General features: G+C 42.3%; 1 protein-coding gene across 1 annotated transcript in view; it reads right to left on the bottom strand.

Moving 5' to 3' along the window:
* Positions 1 to 8,266: 8,266 nt before the first annotated feature.
* The window catches only part of LIMCH1 (LIM and calponin homology domains 1), a 319,661-nt gene continuing 310,604 nt past the window's right edge, over positions 8,267 to 17,323 (bottom strand). The window contains 2 exon segments of the mRNA XM_040966033.1: positions 8,267 to 11,090; positions 16,186 to 16,288. Of these exon segments, the coding sequence (XP_040821967.1) occupies positions 11,065 to 11,090; positions 16,186 to 16,288 (129 nt within the window). The 3' untranslated portion in view covers positions 8,267 to 11,064.

Here is a 17,323-nt window from a genome sequence, read left to right as displayed (position 1 = left end):
AGTGAATCAACGGACAAAGGATCTTTCTCTCTTTCCTCCTCTTCGTAAATCTGACTTTCCAATACAAATAAATAATTTTTTAAATGATAAACTGAAAGACAACAGAAAGTGTATCCTATCCAAAAAATTTTGAATATAGAAGAAATAATGATAGAAGTTGAATACTCTTTTAAGACATAAATAAGGTGGTATTTTCTAAAAAACTGTTTTAAGATTTGTTTATTTCTATTGGAAAGGCAGATCTACAGAGAGAAGGAATAAACAGAGAGAAAGATCTTCCATCTGCTGGTTTACTCCCCAAATGGCTACAATTGCCAGAGCTGAGTCAATACAAAGTCAGGAGCCAGGAGCTTCTTCCGGGTCTCCCACATGGATGCAGGGTCCCTAGGCTTTGGGCCATCCTAGACTGCTTTCTTAGGTCACAAGCAGGGAGCTGGATGGGAGGTGGAACAGTTGGGACATGAACTGGTGCCCATATGGGATCCTGGCAATTGCAAGGTGAGGATTTAACCACTGGGCTACCACACTGGGTCCAATCAGAAAGTTTTTAAATGGTCTATGAATTAAAAAAAAAAAAAGTCTGTGCGTTGTTAGGATGTTTTTGTGATTTTCCAAATGTGTTAACTGTTCTATCACTGTTTCTGAAACATGCATTCCAAGTGTTAGAGAATGTGATAAGAGTCTGGAATAATGTTACTATTTTTTTAAGCTTTGTTTATTTTTACTTGAAAGATTTACCAAGAGAAGGAGAGACAGGGAGAGAGACAGACAGGCAGACACACACACACACACACACACACACACACACACACACACTCACACACACACACAGATCTTCCATCCTCTGGTTCACCCCCCAAATGGCCACAATGGCCAGGGCTGGGCTGATCCAAAGCCAGGAGCCTCTTCTGGGTCTCCTACATGGTACACAAGCCCAAGATCCTGAGCCTTCCTCTGCTGCTTTCCCAGGGAGCTGGATGGGAAGTGCAACAGCCAAGACACAAATGGGGATCCATATTGTGTATTGGCCTTAGCAGACAGAAGATTAGCCTGTTGAACCAGTGTGCTGACGCCGGGAATAGTGTTTTTTGATGACATATATATTTAGGAAAATGTTGATTTAAGAAATTTGTATAGATTACTGAATAGTCACTCAGGCCTTTGACATGCACTGTATAGACTCAAGTCCAGGACAGCTAGAGCTTCAACAGTTTGCCCTTGGAACCCTTTTCTTTAGAAGTGCTTCCACACAACACTTTGAAGAAACTCATTTGGGGAAAGTGTTCATTGGTCAAAGGCCTGCACTTTCTGTGGGTTGGTTATCTGCTCGTGCTATGGACTGTGCTGTTCCCAGGATCGTATTCCATGTTGAAATTGCCTTTTTTTTTAAAGGAAAAATGGGATGGAAAAATGGCTTAAAGCTATGTTTTCAAGGACACTAGATCTAATTCAAAATCAGAAGCTTTTGATTCATCTTAATTGCATTTCTGAGAACGTTAGACATTCGCCATTGACTTCTAACTCTCCTTTCTCATCTGGAAGCACGCTTTGTCATCTAAATACTTTGAGGCCATTACTGGGCAAGTGATACCAATATGGTTTTAAATCATTGCTATCAGATTTTATGAAGCTCTTTTAGGATCCCAGTTAAAGTGAGAATGAAGACTTCACACAGGAACTGCAAATGGAGACAAGGACCTGGTCTTAACTTCAAGTTCCTGGTCATGCTAGCTCTGCTCCATAGCACAGACTTCTAATGCTCTACATTGAGCAGCAGCAGCTGGAAAGCTCACCGGTCTTCACAGAGCAGCTGCTCAACATCTCCATGGCGAGACCCTGCCGACACTGAATCTTCATTAAATGCCTTTTCTATTCAGAGATCTGTGAAGATTAAAAAAGGATGCAGCTAGAAGTAAAAAAAGGATCCATGATCTCACTCATCAGAAAGTGCTGTCAATATGCTGACACGTCTCTTTGGATATTTTCTTTCGCTTCCAGTAGACAGGTATTTGTTATGCAGAGTGTTCTGAGAACATCGCTGCTCTCTGTGTGGTCCTGCTGCTGCAAGGATTGCATCTCTTTCCAGAACGGACTCCCCAGCAGTGTGCTGCTGCTCCCAGAACTGACTCCTACTTTCCACACACTGGAGTATGTCTGATTCTGAATGCATCACCCAGTGCAATCCTCATAACATGTGGTCTGCTCTATAATTATTTTTATTCTAGAAAAACCGAAACACCCATTACACAACTTTCTCAACCTTGTAAGTAGCGGGTCACTCCATCTTTTTTTTTTTTCACTTAGTTTTTTTTTTTTTTTTAATTGGAAAGGCAGATATGTATATAGAGGAGAGAGACAGAAGAAGTTCATCTGAACTTTGATTCACTATCCTAGTGGCCAAAATGGCTGAAACTGAGCCAATCCAAAGCCACGGGCCAGGAGCTTCTTCTATGCTTCCCATGTGGGTGAGGGTCCCAAGGCCTTGGGTCATTCTCTACTGCTTTCCCAAGGCCCCTGTCTTAGCAGGGAGCTGGATGGGAGGTGAGGCAACAGGAACACAAACTTGCACCCATGTGGGTTCCAGGAGGATGTAAGGTAAGGATTTTGCCACTAGGCTACCGTGCCTGGCCTTGTCACTCCATGTTTCCCATAAAAATGAATTAAATCTTAAGGAAAAAGAGGTGGTTCCTGTGTACAGCATCCACTGGAAAATTGCGACAAATTCAATTTTACCAGAATATGAGGAGATATTTTGGAGAAATTTTAAAGCATTCCCTAGAATTTATATGTATGAAAGAGTAAAGCCTCCCAAAATGGTTAAATAAACTTAAGAAAGGAAGGACTTTGTCTTTCTGGATGTTGAGACTTACTATAAAGACATAATAATTAAAACATGGAAATATTGGCTATGCACCAACAATCAATGGAAGGGTACTAACCTTTCAAACAGATTCTTCGATGCCTTAATCAGTTTCTTACACAGAGAGATTACTAACCAACAGGAGAACATGTGGTTTTTAAATTTTTCCTTTTTAGAAAGATTTATTTATTTATTTGAAAGGCAGAGTAACAGAGACCAGGAGAGACAGAATTCATCCTCAACTGGCTCACTACTGAAATGATCACAATGGCTAGGGCTAGGTCAGGCCAAAGCCAGGACCCCTGGACTTAATCCAGGTCTCCCACATGGGTGGCAGGGACCCAAGCACTGGGGCCATCTTCTGTTGCTTTCCTGGCTACATTAGCAGGGAGCTGGATCAGAAGTGGAGCAGCTAGGACTTCAATCAGTGCTTGCATGTTGCAGTTGCTTGATGTTGGTGTTACAGTCAGGGTCTGACCTTGGAGGGGGGTCACCATGCTGTCTCCCCATGTTAAGTTTTTTTTTTTAATTAAGTGGGAAATTCTGGGAAAATAGACTATCCTGAGAGAACATTAGAATTTTTCTTTGTTTGATAATTACTCCAATGTGAATTTTATTGAAAGGCAGATTTACAGACAGAGGAGATATAGATTTTCTGTCTGCTGGCTCATCCCGACCCCTACCCCCCAAGCTTCCGCCAAGTGACCACAATGGCTGGAGCTGTCCATTTAAAGTCAGGAGCCAGTAGCTGCTACAGGGTTTCCTACACACATGCAAGGTTACAAGGCTTTTACCATCCCCCACTGCCCTCCTAGGCCTAGATTGAACCAGTGCTCATACCGAATCCTTGTACTTAACAAGGTGAGGATTTAGCCACTAGACCATTGCACTGGGCCCCAGTGTAAAACTTAAAAGTAAAAATTTTTCAAAGAGCAGGTAGCAGAATGTAGTTATGGAATAGAAGTGAGGAAGCCTTTCTTAAACTAGATGTAAGAAGCACAAAATGTGTAAAAATATTTGTATTTATGATGTTACCTTAAACTTGGCAGTCTGATGACGTTTCAAAGGTAAGTTGCAGCAGCATACCTGTGCTTTTGTGGTTAAGCCAGCTTTCAGGACGCCTGCATCCCACCTAGGAGTGCCTGGTGGGAATCCTGGTTCCTCCGTTTCCTATTCCGTTTCCTGTTCACGCATGTCCTGGGGAAGCCCAGTGAGGATATGAAAACATGCTCAGTTGAACCTTGCCAGTTGTGAAGGAAATGCAACTCAAGACAATGAAACGTACTTCCCGGAGAGGCAAAGAGGCAGGAGCAGCCCAAGCCACCAGGTTTGGGGTACAAAGTTGTCAGTCGACTTCAACAATAGCTTAGCAGATTTGGTTGCTTTCCTGTCATTCGAATTCCCATTTAGTTGATCACTAGTTGATCAATTTGATTACTAGATAGAGGATTTTTTTTAAGTGTTTATTGGCAATTTTTTGTGAGCTTTTCTATGTTCCTCCGCATATTTTTTATTGATTAGTGAAAGGTTGTCATATTATGAATTTTAATCCTTTGTCATGTCTGTTGGAAATTGTTTCCCAATTTTTAATTACTCTAAAATTTTTGCTCAAGACACTCTGGGTTAGGCATTAAACATATTCAAGCCTATAATTCATGTCCTGTTTTGATCTCTTTCTTGCCCACAACATTTTAATTCATTTGGGATCAGTTTTATTGTAAAGAGCTGATGCTGAGCAAGAAGTGATTTAACCACAATTATATATTAATTGTTTACGGAGTCTGTTTCTGCAACATAGTCTTTCCTGGGACCATTATAAGTTGTGGTTTTCCATCTTGCCCAAACTTGTACCTGTTTCCGTTATTGTGACGGTACGTTTTGCAGGTTGCTAAGGATAATTCCCTTGATAATTCCTGCTTTTCTAGTTTTCTTGGATCATCTCAGAAAAGATAGTCTCCATTCATCTAATGAAATACTCTACTTACTTCCCAGAGTATTTCCAAACAACACAGAATTTCTCAATTTTTGAGATATCACAAAACTTTTTATGGATCCAGGAGGAACTGTTGAATGCCCCACAGTTAGAACTTGGCATAAGCCTTAATTCTGCACCCAAAAGGGATGACTGCAGTGTTCAAGAAGATATTTGATAGGGGCTTCCCTGGGCTATGTGTCAGTTACGGGAACTCTGGAATCATTCTGCCCCATGAAAGAATGAAGCATCTTGGTTCATGCCATCAAGGAATCTGTCTGTAGTGAAATGATATTGTGAATATGCATCACTGTAGGATGGTCTTCAGTTTTCTCCCCATTAAAAAGGGTTGGAAAGGGGCCCTTTCTTTGTTAGAATTACTGTTGTTGAAGTTGAGAGAGCTGAAGTCCAGCTGTGAAATCAAGTTGAATTGGACAGTGTGTGTCTACCACGCATCGCTAGCTTTTCCACACTGGAGAACAGTCTTGGGAAGGTGGTGTGCATGGGAGCAGAGGATAGTGGGGTTCTGGTGGGGTGTTTGATTGGCCCAGGAGAACCTCTACTCCAACAAATGTGTCTCAAACTTATCACAAAGGAGAGTTCAAGCCTCTCTTCCCAGAGCAAGAGAATCTAACCCCAAAGGGGGAAACCTGGCCTGGGAAGTCCATGGTGAGAATTTATTTGTAAGGGTGCACTTAGGAATTATCCTCTTCACTCCCAATCAGGGATAGCTGGAGAAATACACACTGATGTCAAATCCTGCACTCCTCCTGGGTCAGTCACATCATCTGTGGACCTCGGCTTCCCATCTCTAGCCTTGGGAGGTATATATATCTTTCTCCTTACATATCAGAAATGCTATAGGATAAGCAAACAATGCTTGCAAAAGCACATTTGAGGAAATAAAGCTCAAGTTGAAAACAATCAGTTTGCCTGTTTGCACACACTTGTGTCCTTGGGAATCAGTCAGATGCAAGAAGGAAAACATGAAATGGAAGGGTGTGTCTGGAGAACACGGGGAACACAGGTGCTTGTAAGCGAGCAGCCTTTTACTACCAGGCATAAGCAACGCTACCCAAGTGAGCGGACTGTAGCAGTATCACTCACTGATTAATGACTGAGCTTCTTTCTCCGTATGATGCAAGACACTCCAAAAAGCCCATCGCCTGCATGCATTTCTTGATACATATGTAGCAACCGTAACGATCCAAAGCAGAGCCGCTCTGAATAGCAGTGGTTGACAGAAAAGGCAGAGACTTAGCCATTGGTTGTACAGCAGCGGCCTGAGAACAGAATTGTACTTGCACAGAGATTTCACTGAGCCCCTCAACTTAGAAGAATGTTTGGAATTGTCAACATTTAGAAACCAGAGATTTCCCATGGAAATGGTTGGGTGTAGTCAAACAGCTGCCTTCTTCATGGCTTTCAGTTGTCCTTGTTCATTCTAATCTCCATTGTCCTCTTCCAGCTCCCACATACAGTGCCCAGCAGGCCAGTTCACAGGCAAAAATCTCACAACACCAAGCAGGGAGCTTAGATGAGGACCTAGGAAGCACTCCTGAGATAGGTGCTTAGGCTTTTTTTGTTGTTTTTTTTAAGATTTCTTTATTTTTATTTGAAAGGCAGATTTTACAGAGAGGGAGAGAGAGATCTTCCATTTGCTGGTTCACTCCCCATGTGGCTGCAGCAGCCAGAGCTGAGCTGAACTGAAGCCAGGAGCCAGGAGTCTTTTGGGTCTCCTGCATGTTTGCAGGGTCCCAAGGCTTTGGGCTGTCTTTGCTTTCCCAGACCACAAGCAGGGAGCTGGATGGGAAGTGGAGTTGCTGGGATTAGAACCAGTGACCATATGGGAAGCCAGTGCTGCAGGGTAGAGGATTAGCTTGCTGCACAACTGCGCTATTCCCGGACCTGTTAAAACACCTACATCCCATGTTGGGGTGCTGGGTCAAATAGTTGAGTTCCTGACATCCACACTGGAGACCAGGATTGAACTCCTGGCTTTGGTCCTGTGGTTCATGGACATTTGAGGAGTGAGCTGGCACATGGAAGATTTATCACTTTCTTCTGTGTCTCCCAAACACATAAACAAAAATTTTAAAGTTGAATTTAGTTCAAAGAAATATGGAATCTTTAGATTTGGAAGAAAGTCAGTAGAAAGAAAACAAGCTTCATATATTTCAGAAAACATGCTTTAAAATTAAAAAAATTTTTTTTCTCCCATTTTGTATGTTGCCTATAGAAGTATTTATTTGATTAGAAATGTGGAGAGACAGAAAGAGATCTTCCATCAGTTGGTTCACTCCCCAAATATACACAGCAGTCAGGGTTTGAGCCAGATTAATGCCAAAAGCCAGGAACATAAACTTAGTTTCCTACATGCGTGACAGGGACCCAAGCAGCTGAGCCATCACCTGCTGCTTCCCAGGCTGCACCTCAGCAGGAAGCTGGAATACAGGGTGGAGCAGGGACCCCAAGCCAGACATTCCAATATCTAATGATAGTGAGTGTCCCAAGCAGTGGCTTCACTGTTACACCAAATGTCACCCTTGCTTTTCTTTTCTTTTTTTAAGATACACTGATAAGCCACATGTCAGAGCAGCAGCCTTTCCTTTGTCCTGAAATTCATTGCACTTGAATGGGCTTTTCATTCAAATAACAAAGGATATATTAAGTTACTCTAGTAGCTACTAAAACTGAGAGGAAAAGCACCCACTTTTCCATGGCAACAGCAGCAACTACAAAATGCCTACCGAACTTTACAAAGTTACAGAATACAACAGGTGGTGGCATTTACAATATTAAATGCTAACTTTCAAAGGATTTGACCTTTATTATCACCATCTATACCCTTGAGACAGGACAGGGAGAACATACTGATACATCGGAGAGGATTCACAGCATCAGATCTTAGAGTGTCGGTACCAGCTGGGTGCAGTTTCATAGCATTTCCCTTGGCTCATCAGTCAAAAAGGCCCGTAGTGAAGCAGACACAGTGGGACACAGAGGAGCAGTACTGCAGACGGGAGACAGGGCCTCCAAACAATGGGCCTTCTGCAGCTCCAGCCAGGGCTGGAAGGAGACCATTAGCTGGGCAGTCAGACCTTTCTGCTGGCCTTTGGATATTCTCTCCTGGTGGCGGCATGTCTCTCAACTCAAGGACTTCCACCCCCTGCAACCAGCAGTTGCTCAGTGGTCTTTATCTCTGGCCACTGAGCTTGACTTGCTTTAAGCCACTGACCACAGCCATGCATCGCTGTGCAAAAGCAAACACGCCTCGCTGCCACCTTCTCACTCTGCTTCTGGGCCACAAGCCACAGCAGATTCTCTGGTCCCCCAGCAAAACAAAAACAAAAACAAAAACAAAAAAACAAAAAAACAAAAAACCAAAAAACAAAAACCAACCCAACTCCCCAAAGAATAGAATACAAAGTTGATTTGAGTATTTTATTTATAAATGTACATTTACTATAAAAGCATTGCTTTTTTAGACAACCTTTTATTTGTATTCGTTTTTAAAACTACATCTCAGAGGCATTTTAGAATAAATATTTTCAATGAAAGTTAGTGTAACTGATAGAGAACCTGGGCCCACCCACAGCAGTAACATCTTTCGGATAGACTCACATAGGAGGTGGGTCATTTCAGTTCGTTAAATCTTACTTGGTGTATAGATAACTAGAATACGTATTGCATTAATAACACTACATAGGAAGAACAAGAAAATGTCAGGAAAGTTTGCTAGTGAAACATAAAGCTAATTCTCTCCCCTCCCCCCTTTTGTTTCTTAAGAAAGGGAAGGAACTAGCTTTTGGAGTATGAGAAAAAAAATATACTTCCTTAGGAACAATAAATCACTCACTTGCCTCGTCTGTTTTCTAAAGAAACACATTTACATTATAGCTCAGCAGAGCAGAACATTTTTTTCCCTGGGATCTCAAAGATTATTTGAAAAGAAATAGATCATAGTCATTATGCTTCCTTGCAAAACATAAGATCTAGTCTGCCCAGGCTGCCATGTAACAGACTCCAAATGAAATATAAATCAAATAGAAATAGAAACAGTTGGCAATTAGAATTTAGAAAATGTTGGAGATTACTCTGCCCTGGTGACTAGCGCTCATTATGGGAGAGCAGCGGGAGAATGGGGTTTTATTTTTCTTGACTCAATTCTAGCTTCAATACATGTACAATGAGTCTAAGAAATATGTATAAATGGGTTTGTGAAACCAGAAGAGAATGTGCAATATTCATGTGATCCTTACATAACGGATGGAGTTCCACATGTAAAAAGTATTCTATAAAAGTCGGTTATGAATGACCATATTGTACATGTTTTGTGCATCATTTGTGGCAAAGTACTCTGCTACTATCATGCAAAGTGTAAACATCCACGTTATCAAAATATTTAATAAAACATGCAGGAGGTTAATCAAAATATCAGACTTAATCTGTACATTTTCAAAACTTTTTTTTTCTTTTTAGTTTTCTTTTCTTTTTTTTTTTTTTTAGAATTTTTTTTCTTGTAAAATGGCTGACACCTCCAATGAGAAGTCATGGGAACTCGGAAGTGACTTCATCTCTCTTTCAATGAACTGTATCCATAATTCATCACGGACTATGTGCAACAGCTTTGCATTTTCTAAGGCACAATTTTTAATGAAATGATGTGTAAATTCCAATCTAATGACAGCTGTCTGAATGAGAAAATGGTCAAAATACCTCCAGTGGCTGAGGAAATTCCTGCACCTATGTGGAACTTTACATGCAAAAAATCATCTAGCGTGGAAATAAATAATTGCTAGCTATATTCAGTAAGACACGAAACAAATTATTGCTTACACAACAGAAAGATATATACTTGACCTGCTTTACCACTACATCCACCTATGAGGATTGTATCCATTGTCCACATTCATGAAGTGACATCTTACTTATTTGCCATGATTTTAAGGCAGAATAAATAGTTCTCTCTCCAGTTGTTAAAAAAACACAAACCAACCTGGAGGATGTCAATTGTGGTGCTCTTTAGGAACTTGATTATTTTCTTATCCAACAGAAATTCCTCACTCAGGACAGAAAACACACTAGTTCTCAACAAGAGTTCCTCTCTGAACTCTGTGATGGGGGTCCAGAACTCCTGCATATCCATGAGAGGGGGCAGGGCCTGGTCTGAGCTGTGGGTTCTTGTAGATCACACACCAGGGGCTTACACATCATCCATCATTTGCATTTTAATCAGTTGGGCTGAATATTTCCTGGATATTCGCTTGCTTCCAGATGAACTTGCAGGGATGGGTGAGCAGTGTCACAGCCATGATGGACCAATCTCCACACCGCATAGTCCACATGCCTTGGTGTTGTGTGTCTCATTGAAGATCTAGTGCCTGCAGGGAAGCCAGACAGCCAGCCAGCCACGCCTCATGCTTGCAAGGACCCACCACTCTTTGTTGGTTAAACTTTCACAAAGATCTTGGTAGTGACTTTGGAAATGAAGACAGAACTATTTCCCTCTGGGGTCTTCCTACCCCCAGGCAATGTTCTCGAGTTTAAGTCTAGCTGATATTGCGAGGGTTCTCTTCACTTGATGGACTAGACTCTATTAATAACATAACTTTCAAGGTATACAAGATCTAATGCTAACAGGGCCATAATTTAATTGGTATAACCTCTACCTCCAAAGGAAAGTAACACAAATGTTTCAGGATTACAGCACATGTTGTCAGACCAGCGTCTCTGCTTTAAAAACAAGGTACAGCTCAGAAACAGAGCTCACTGTGATGTTTAGTTTCTGAAATGCATTCAACTGATGCTCCTTGTCTTGGAAGACCACGTCTCCAATTGGCATGTTGCACACTTTCTGTGGTTCAATTCTGTAAACAAAAGTGTTTAATTCCTAGAAATACTAAAACAGAACAGGTTTGTTGCATCATTTCACTAAACCGTAGGCCTGTGTGACTTGCTTGATGCTATAACCTTTTTTAGAATTCTTCAGGATCATTCTAACTCAACATTTTTTGGAGATGCTGTGCAAATGCAAAAACAAGAACAACAAAACCTACTGCACTACCAAAAAAAAAAAAAAAAACAACAAAAAGATACCACCTTTTAGAAGAGCCTTTTCAGAAATTAGGTGGAGGCCAAGAAGCCCCTGAACTTGGGATTTTGTTAAGCGATTGCCAGGGGACACCTTTAATAAGGGAGCGGTGAGTGATCTGGAAGCTGGAATACCACATCACAATGTTGTGGGCTGGCCAGCACCTGTGGCAAACAAACAGAGCAGTGTTCAGTTAGCTTTTAGGTGTGACCTTACAAAGCTTCTCAAATCAGCAATTGTCTAGCAGTCTCTCTTCCAGCGGGGAAGGGAAGCCAGGCTTTACCCTACAAAGGGCAGTGTGGTCCAGGGACCCACAGGAGTTTGTTCCAGAGGGAGACAGCTGGACTCCATCTCAGACACCCTGAAAGCACCCCGGTCATTCAAACCCATGGTCAAGTTTGGCTCAGAACCACTGGCTGTCCCCTAAGCCAAAGGATCTCCATCGATTCTCCTACTTCACCCTCTGGGGCTTGTAAGGGGATCTCTTCTCTCTGAGCTTCTCCAGGTGTTTTTTTTTTTTTAGTAAATATTTATAACCAGAGGGATTGGGCATATGATCTGGAAATAGGATTTCTAGATTTTTAAAAAAGATTTATTTATTTATTGGAAAGTCAGAGAAGAAGAGAGACAAAGACAATCTTCCATGTGCTGATTCATTCCCCAAGTGGCTGCAATGGCCGGGGCTGAGCTGATCTGACACCGGCAGCCCAGAGCTTCTTCTGGGTTTCCCATCTGGTGTAGGGTCCCCAGGCTCTGGGTCGTCCTCGACTGCTTTCCCAGGCCACAAGCAGGAAGCTGGATGGCAAGTGTGGCCACCAGGATTAGAACCAGTACTCATATGGGATCCTGGCACATGCAAGATGAAGATTTTAGCCATTACGCTACTGTGCCAGGCCCATGGATTGCTAGTTTTAACAAGTAAAAATACAGAGGAGGGGACCCAATAAGAGGTACACTTCAGAAAAACAACATTATTTTGAAATTTTGTGATTCACCTGTGAGGCAGATGCGTGTGCCCAAACCAGGAGTGAAACAGGAAAGGAGACAGAGAGCTCCTATCTGTGGGTTCATGCTGCTGATTCACAGCCTGGGGTTGCAGCCAGTGGCTGGGATCTAAATCCACCTGGGTGACCTGAGCCATCACAGCCGCCACCAGGGTCAAGATCAGCAGGAGGCAGGAGTGAGACGCCAGAGCTGGGCACTGAGCCAGGCACTGCGATGTGAGTGTCCGAGCCAGTACATCACAGGTCTGCTCCCGTGTGTTTGTTGAAGTATACCCCACACAGTATTTGGGACAGATCTTTGCTAAATTCAGAGCTTACAGTACCTGCAGCACATCCACACATTCATAAAAACTCATTTTTCTCTGAAACGCAAATTTAACAGGGGAAAAATTAATCCTTGATTGCATTGTCCTTTTTTTGGTAACTCTGTAGGCAGGATGGTTGGAGTTCCCCTTTCCTGGTAAAAACCTTCACAAGGTTTCCCTTTGGTTTTAGGAATACAGTTGTGAGGAGGTAATCTCAATATTCAAAAAGACCTGAGGGAATCTGTGGAAAGTGCATCTTGTGGGAGTGAGCGAGGGACCAGAAGGCTGCATCCCGACACGGTTGTCCGGTACCACACGCCAATGACGCATGCTGTACATGCCATGGCTTCCTACGTGACAGGCAGTTTGTTTTATAGTCCTATTCTCATTTACATGCGAACTTCAAAACTGCTTTCATTGCTTCTAGAAATTGCATCTTAATATGCTGCTATGCTATTCTTCCCTCTAAGAGAACAATTCCACTTAAACGTGACCAGTTACTTGGGGAAAAATTCGATTATATATTCAGATTTTACTAGTCCACAAAACAAAATCATTGCATTTCATGTAGGATGGCCAAGATGTAAACTACCTTTTACATCTATCCATCTCCCTTCACTGTGATCCAAATCAAATACAAAAACATGGAAAAATAATTTTTTAGCCATTGCTTTCCATTTTGACTCTTTGTTGCCTCTGGGATATAGGCAACCAATTAAGGTTTTTTTTTTTTTTTCCTGCTTCTGCATTCAAATCACTGTCTCCTTCTCCTCCTGGCTCCTCATTGTTTTAGAATAACAAGAAAACAATCAACTGAACTCTTGGATGTGTTTGCTATCCTTCTTGCTTTAACTAAAATTAGCCTGAAAGTAATCTGGCTAATTTTATCTGGAAAGATGTATCTGGAAAAATAAACATGAGAAAACTGTTTGAAAACTTTTGGGAAAGAAAACCTGGAGAGAATGTAGGTAGCTCTTATTACCTAATATTAAAACATATTATGAAGCTACATTCATTAAAACCAATCAATAATGGAGAATAATAGAATAAATAGGTTAATAAAACACAATAAAATATCCAGAGGTAGACCCAAATATATAGAAAAACTTAGTTTATGAGAAAGTTGGCATTTTGAATCAGTGAGGAAAAAAAGGTATTATTCATTAAGAGATATTTGCACAAGTGGCTAATGTATAAAAAAAGGGCTAGAAATCAACCTCATATTTCACCCCTAGATATATTCTTCATTATCACACAATTACATGTTTAAAAAAAATCCAAGTTAAGCCTAAAATCTCAGCTAGGTTTATTTACGCCTTTGGTATAGCCAGAGCTTTTCTAAGTAGGACACAAAATCCGGAATCCAAAAGGGGGTTGGGAGGATACACAGACACTATATAAAATTAGTTGAAATGAAAATATTCTGTGTGAAAGTCACATCAAAAAGGAGAGAAGCCAACGATAATTGCCAGGTGCAGTAAACGCCACAAGGGGAGAATTTCCTGAACTGGCAAAGGACGCTTAGGCATCAGGTGCCAACAGAATGGCCAGAGAAGACAGACACAGCTCACAGAGAGAGGAATCCAATTGCTAATAAATCTACGGGAAGACGTTCAAGCCCATAGCTGAAGAAACACAATCAAAGCAATGAGGTTCCCCTCCGTGTTTCAGAGTGGAAAATTTTAACATCGGAGGCTGCCCAAGCTGATGGAGGTGCCGAGGGGGCAGGAGAGCTGTGCCTTTCCCAGGAAGGGTGCACAAAAAATCATTAGGCAACACATCTGGACCTGGTAAGGGAACCTGCCTTATAGTTCGGCTGTGCTGCCAGACACAGGCAAAGGGTGATCAGGGCATCGAGATGGCATGTTCCACAGGACATTAAAAAATACTAAAAACTCAAAACAACCCAAGTGTCCGTTCATCAACCTTAGTGCCTGCAAGGGGGATTTGGCACAGCTGTTAAAACGTCATGAAAAAGATGAGGGGAAAGAACAGTGTGTTGAAAAATTTCCTAAGGCGTACCGCTAGGTTAAAACCAGCAGCTGGATCCTGGGCATGGAACACTGCTGTGCTGGCATCCCCACTCCCGAGCGGAGGCCACAGACACGTGGGCATCCGTGGGGAGTGGGCATGAGTCCTTGAGAAAGGTCAGTGGTATGGTGGCTGAAGAGTCCGGCATTCATTGTTCAGGCGGTATCTTTCAGAACAATTCAGTTTTTCCTATGACATCCTCTTTCTAACTTTGCTTTATTTATTCTTGTGATGTCTACAGAGGTACTGGGATACAGAAATAATGCACCTAGTTTGTTTCTCCTTTATATTTTTTAGCATTCTAAAAAATTTTTTAAAAAATACAGTAAAGTAGGGTATTTGAAATGGAACATATATGGAGGAGGAAAACCCTATGTTTCTAGCCCACCTCTAATGACTTTCTTATCATTTTGCTAAAATAATGCCATGGTTTTTGTCTTTAGATTTAGAAGTAAAAGTAGTTCATACCCTTTACCTACATGTAAGAGAAAGCCTTGGCTTGCATAAAAAAAATCCAATTTCAAAAAGAAATAATGAAGAATCGGTCACCTAACTTCTCAATTAAAAAAAAAAAAAAAAGCCTGGATGAAAACTGAGGTGGGTCTAAACTCTAGCATTCTTCAAGCACCTGCTGCAGCTTTCTCGTCTTGTTTGCCTCACACTGCCCTCTTCTGGCTCTGAGATGCACTTTCAGCTGCGTCACTGAGACGCAGAAAAGCACTTTCTAGCAAGACAGGAAAAAAAAAATATCCTGAAATCCAGGAGAGAAAGGTTGGAGGAGCATGTTGGAAGAGCATGTCTATTATCTACACTGCACAGGGAAGTATGTATGCACATGTTCATGTCTCTGTGTGTCTCTACTGATGGTGAACTTACTGCATCATCTTTAACAGACACAAAATGTTATAAAAATCACTATCCCCTCTATGACACATGGTCTGAATCAACACTGTTATGATTGTGAAACAAACACTGTCTATAAATCCAAATCACCTGTGTTAATCTTGACTTAATCTTTATGTACCATCATTGTTATTAACAGGCGTAAACGTCTCTGCATTTGCTAAGTCCACAGCAGAAACAACCTAACTTCAATGTTTATTCTTCAACTCCTCAGTCCTGCAGATTTAGAAACGGGGGTTTAAAAAGGCTGTAAAAAGATGGTCTTGCTTATTTTGAATACTTATAAAACATTCTTGAATTTCAAACTCCATTTTTCACTATAGGCTTTTCCTTAAAAATAGGGATTCTGAAGAAGGGGCTTGTATGAAAAGGCGGCTTCCTTACCTCGGAAGAAGGAAGACTCAGAGGCAAGCCAAGGGCTTCCTTTTAAAGCTTCTAGCACAGCACTTGGGCAACAGCGACCCCTGGTGCTCCAAGGCCGCACACACTCGTGCAGCTTTTATTCTATACTAAGGTGCCACGGGTTAGGGAGGATTCACCAGCAAGTAGAGCCCATCATTTTAGCTCTCAAGGAACTTCCCATTCAGTTGGGAGCAAAACCGCAATAGGTAATGAATCTCCCACAGGCAAGGCATACAGATAAACAACGAGCCACTCTTCTCTGGGCCACCGCAAAAAGGTGCCCATGGGAATACATGCAAAGTGATTCTGGATTTTATAGCACCCTCAGCCTCTGCAGAGTCTCTGCTGAGCTCAGGACACGTCTAAACCCAGTCTATGATTTTTACCCGTAGTTTTCATCAAACGCTTCTGGATAAGAAAGCAGACACTGCCCAGAAGAAGCGCGTGGTAAATAAACGATTATTTTATAAACCACGCTTTAAACCTAGATCCCAAGAAGCCGTCTGTCAGGGCGGGAGTGTCAGCTGTATGAGAAAAGCTTTGAACTCCTACACGGGGTCTATGAACGACCAGCGTTCGCGCCCATCATGTGGTGGCATTCTCCCAGCACTTACTTCTGGATCGTAGGTAGCAGTCGTTGCAGTTTAGCAGACCATTTCGGATTCTGACATCCGTCCCACTCACGGCGTCTCCAAGCTGTCCCTTACAAATGCCACACTGGAAGGCAGAAGGCACATACGTTGTCAGCTACATCAGGAACTGCCCGTGTGCTACCTGCAGCTACGCTGACACAAGCAGCACACGGGTCACCTTTAGAGTTTGCACGTTTGGTGAGCATCTACTACTCATTAGATGCTGCAGCGAGAGCCAATTTATCACAAAAGTAAATGCACTTTTAGCCTTTTAACACCTCGTATTTAGTGGAGAAGGTTACTATTTCAGAGAGGAGAGAGGGCCAGACCCAGTGGGCGCACGTATGAGATGACGATGCCAAAGCCCCTTGTCCTATAAGCTTCAATCCAGAACCACAGCACTTCACTGCTTCACCAAGATGGGGAGACACACTGCCTCTAGCAGATTAGTGCTTTTAAGAAACATGTGGCCAACGGATTCTTAGTTGAAATTAACCTATCACTAATGGCTAGAAGCTTTCTGGAATGTCACTGAGTGCAACCAGATCAGGATGACTAGCACCCAGCTAACGCATCCAAGGCAGGGACACCCATGCGAACAAGGTTCCTGGTGATGGGACTGCTTAGTCAGGTCAGTCTAAGTGTGGGAGAAGACTGTGGGACACACAACTGGCCCTACACCTCACAGGGCCCACATCCCAGCGGTCAGCTGATCTCATGGAAATATTTGAAAAGCAGAAAAACCATTGCATCTGTATTGAAATGTACAGACTGCTTTTTGCTTCTCATTATTCTCCAAGCATGCAGTTTCACTACCATGTACATGATGTTTATAATTGTATTATACGAGTCCAAAGGTGATTTAATCGATACGAAAGGATGTGTGTAAGCTGGAGGAAAACCCTCTGCCATTTTACCAAAGGGACTTGGACATGTCTGGACTATGGCATCTGCAGGAGGCCCTAGAAGCAATGTTCTGTGATGTCAAGGCACAACTGTCCTCTGCTGTGGGACAGTGGGGGTGGGTCCAGCTGGCAGCCTCTTGTCGGGGTGGGGATCAAAGTGCTTTCTCTGCTGCATGTCCCAGGAGTGCCGGGGTGGGGAGGCAGTGGGAGGGTCT

This window comes from Ochotona curzoniae, unplaced genomic scaffold (assembly GCF_017591425.1).
Source record: "Ochotona curzoniae isolate NIBS_2020 unplaced genomic scaffold, NIBS_Ocur_1.0 scaffold_4505, whole genome shotgun sequence".
NCBI lineage: Eukaryota > Metazoa > Chordata > Mammalia > Lagomorpha > Ochotonidae > Ochotona > Ochotona curzoniae.
Note: the sequence above shows the minus strand (reverse complement) of the source record. Positions and strands in the feature narration are given on the sequence as shown.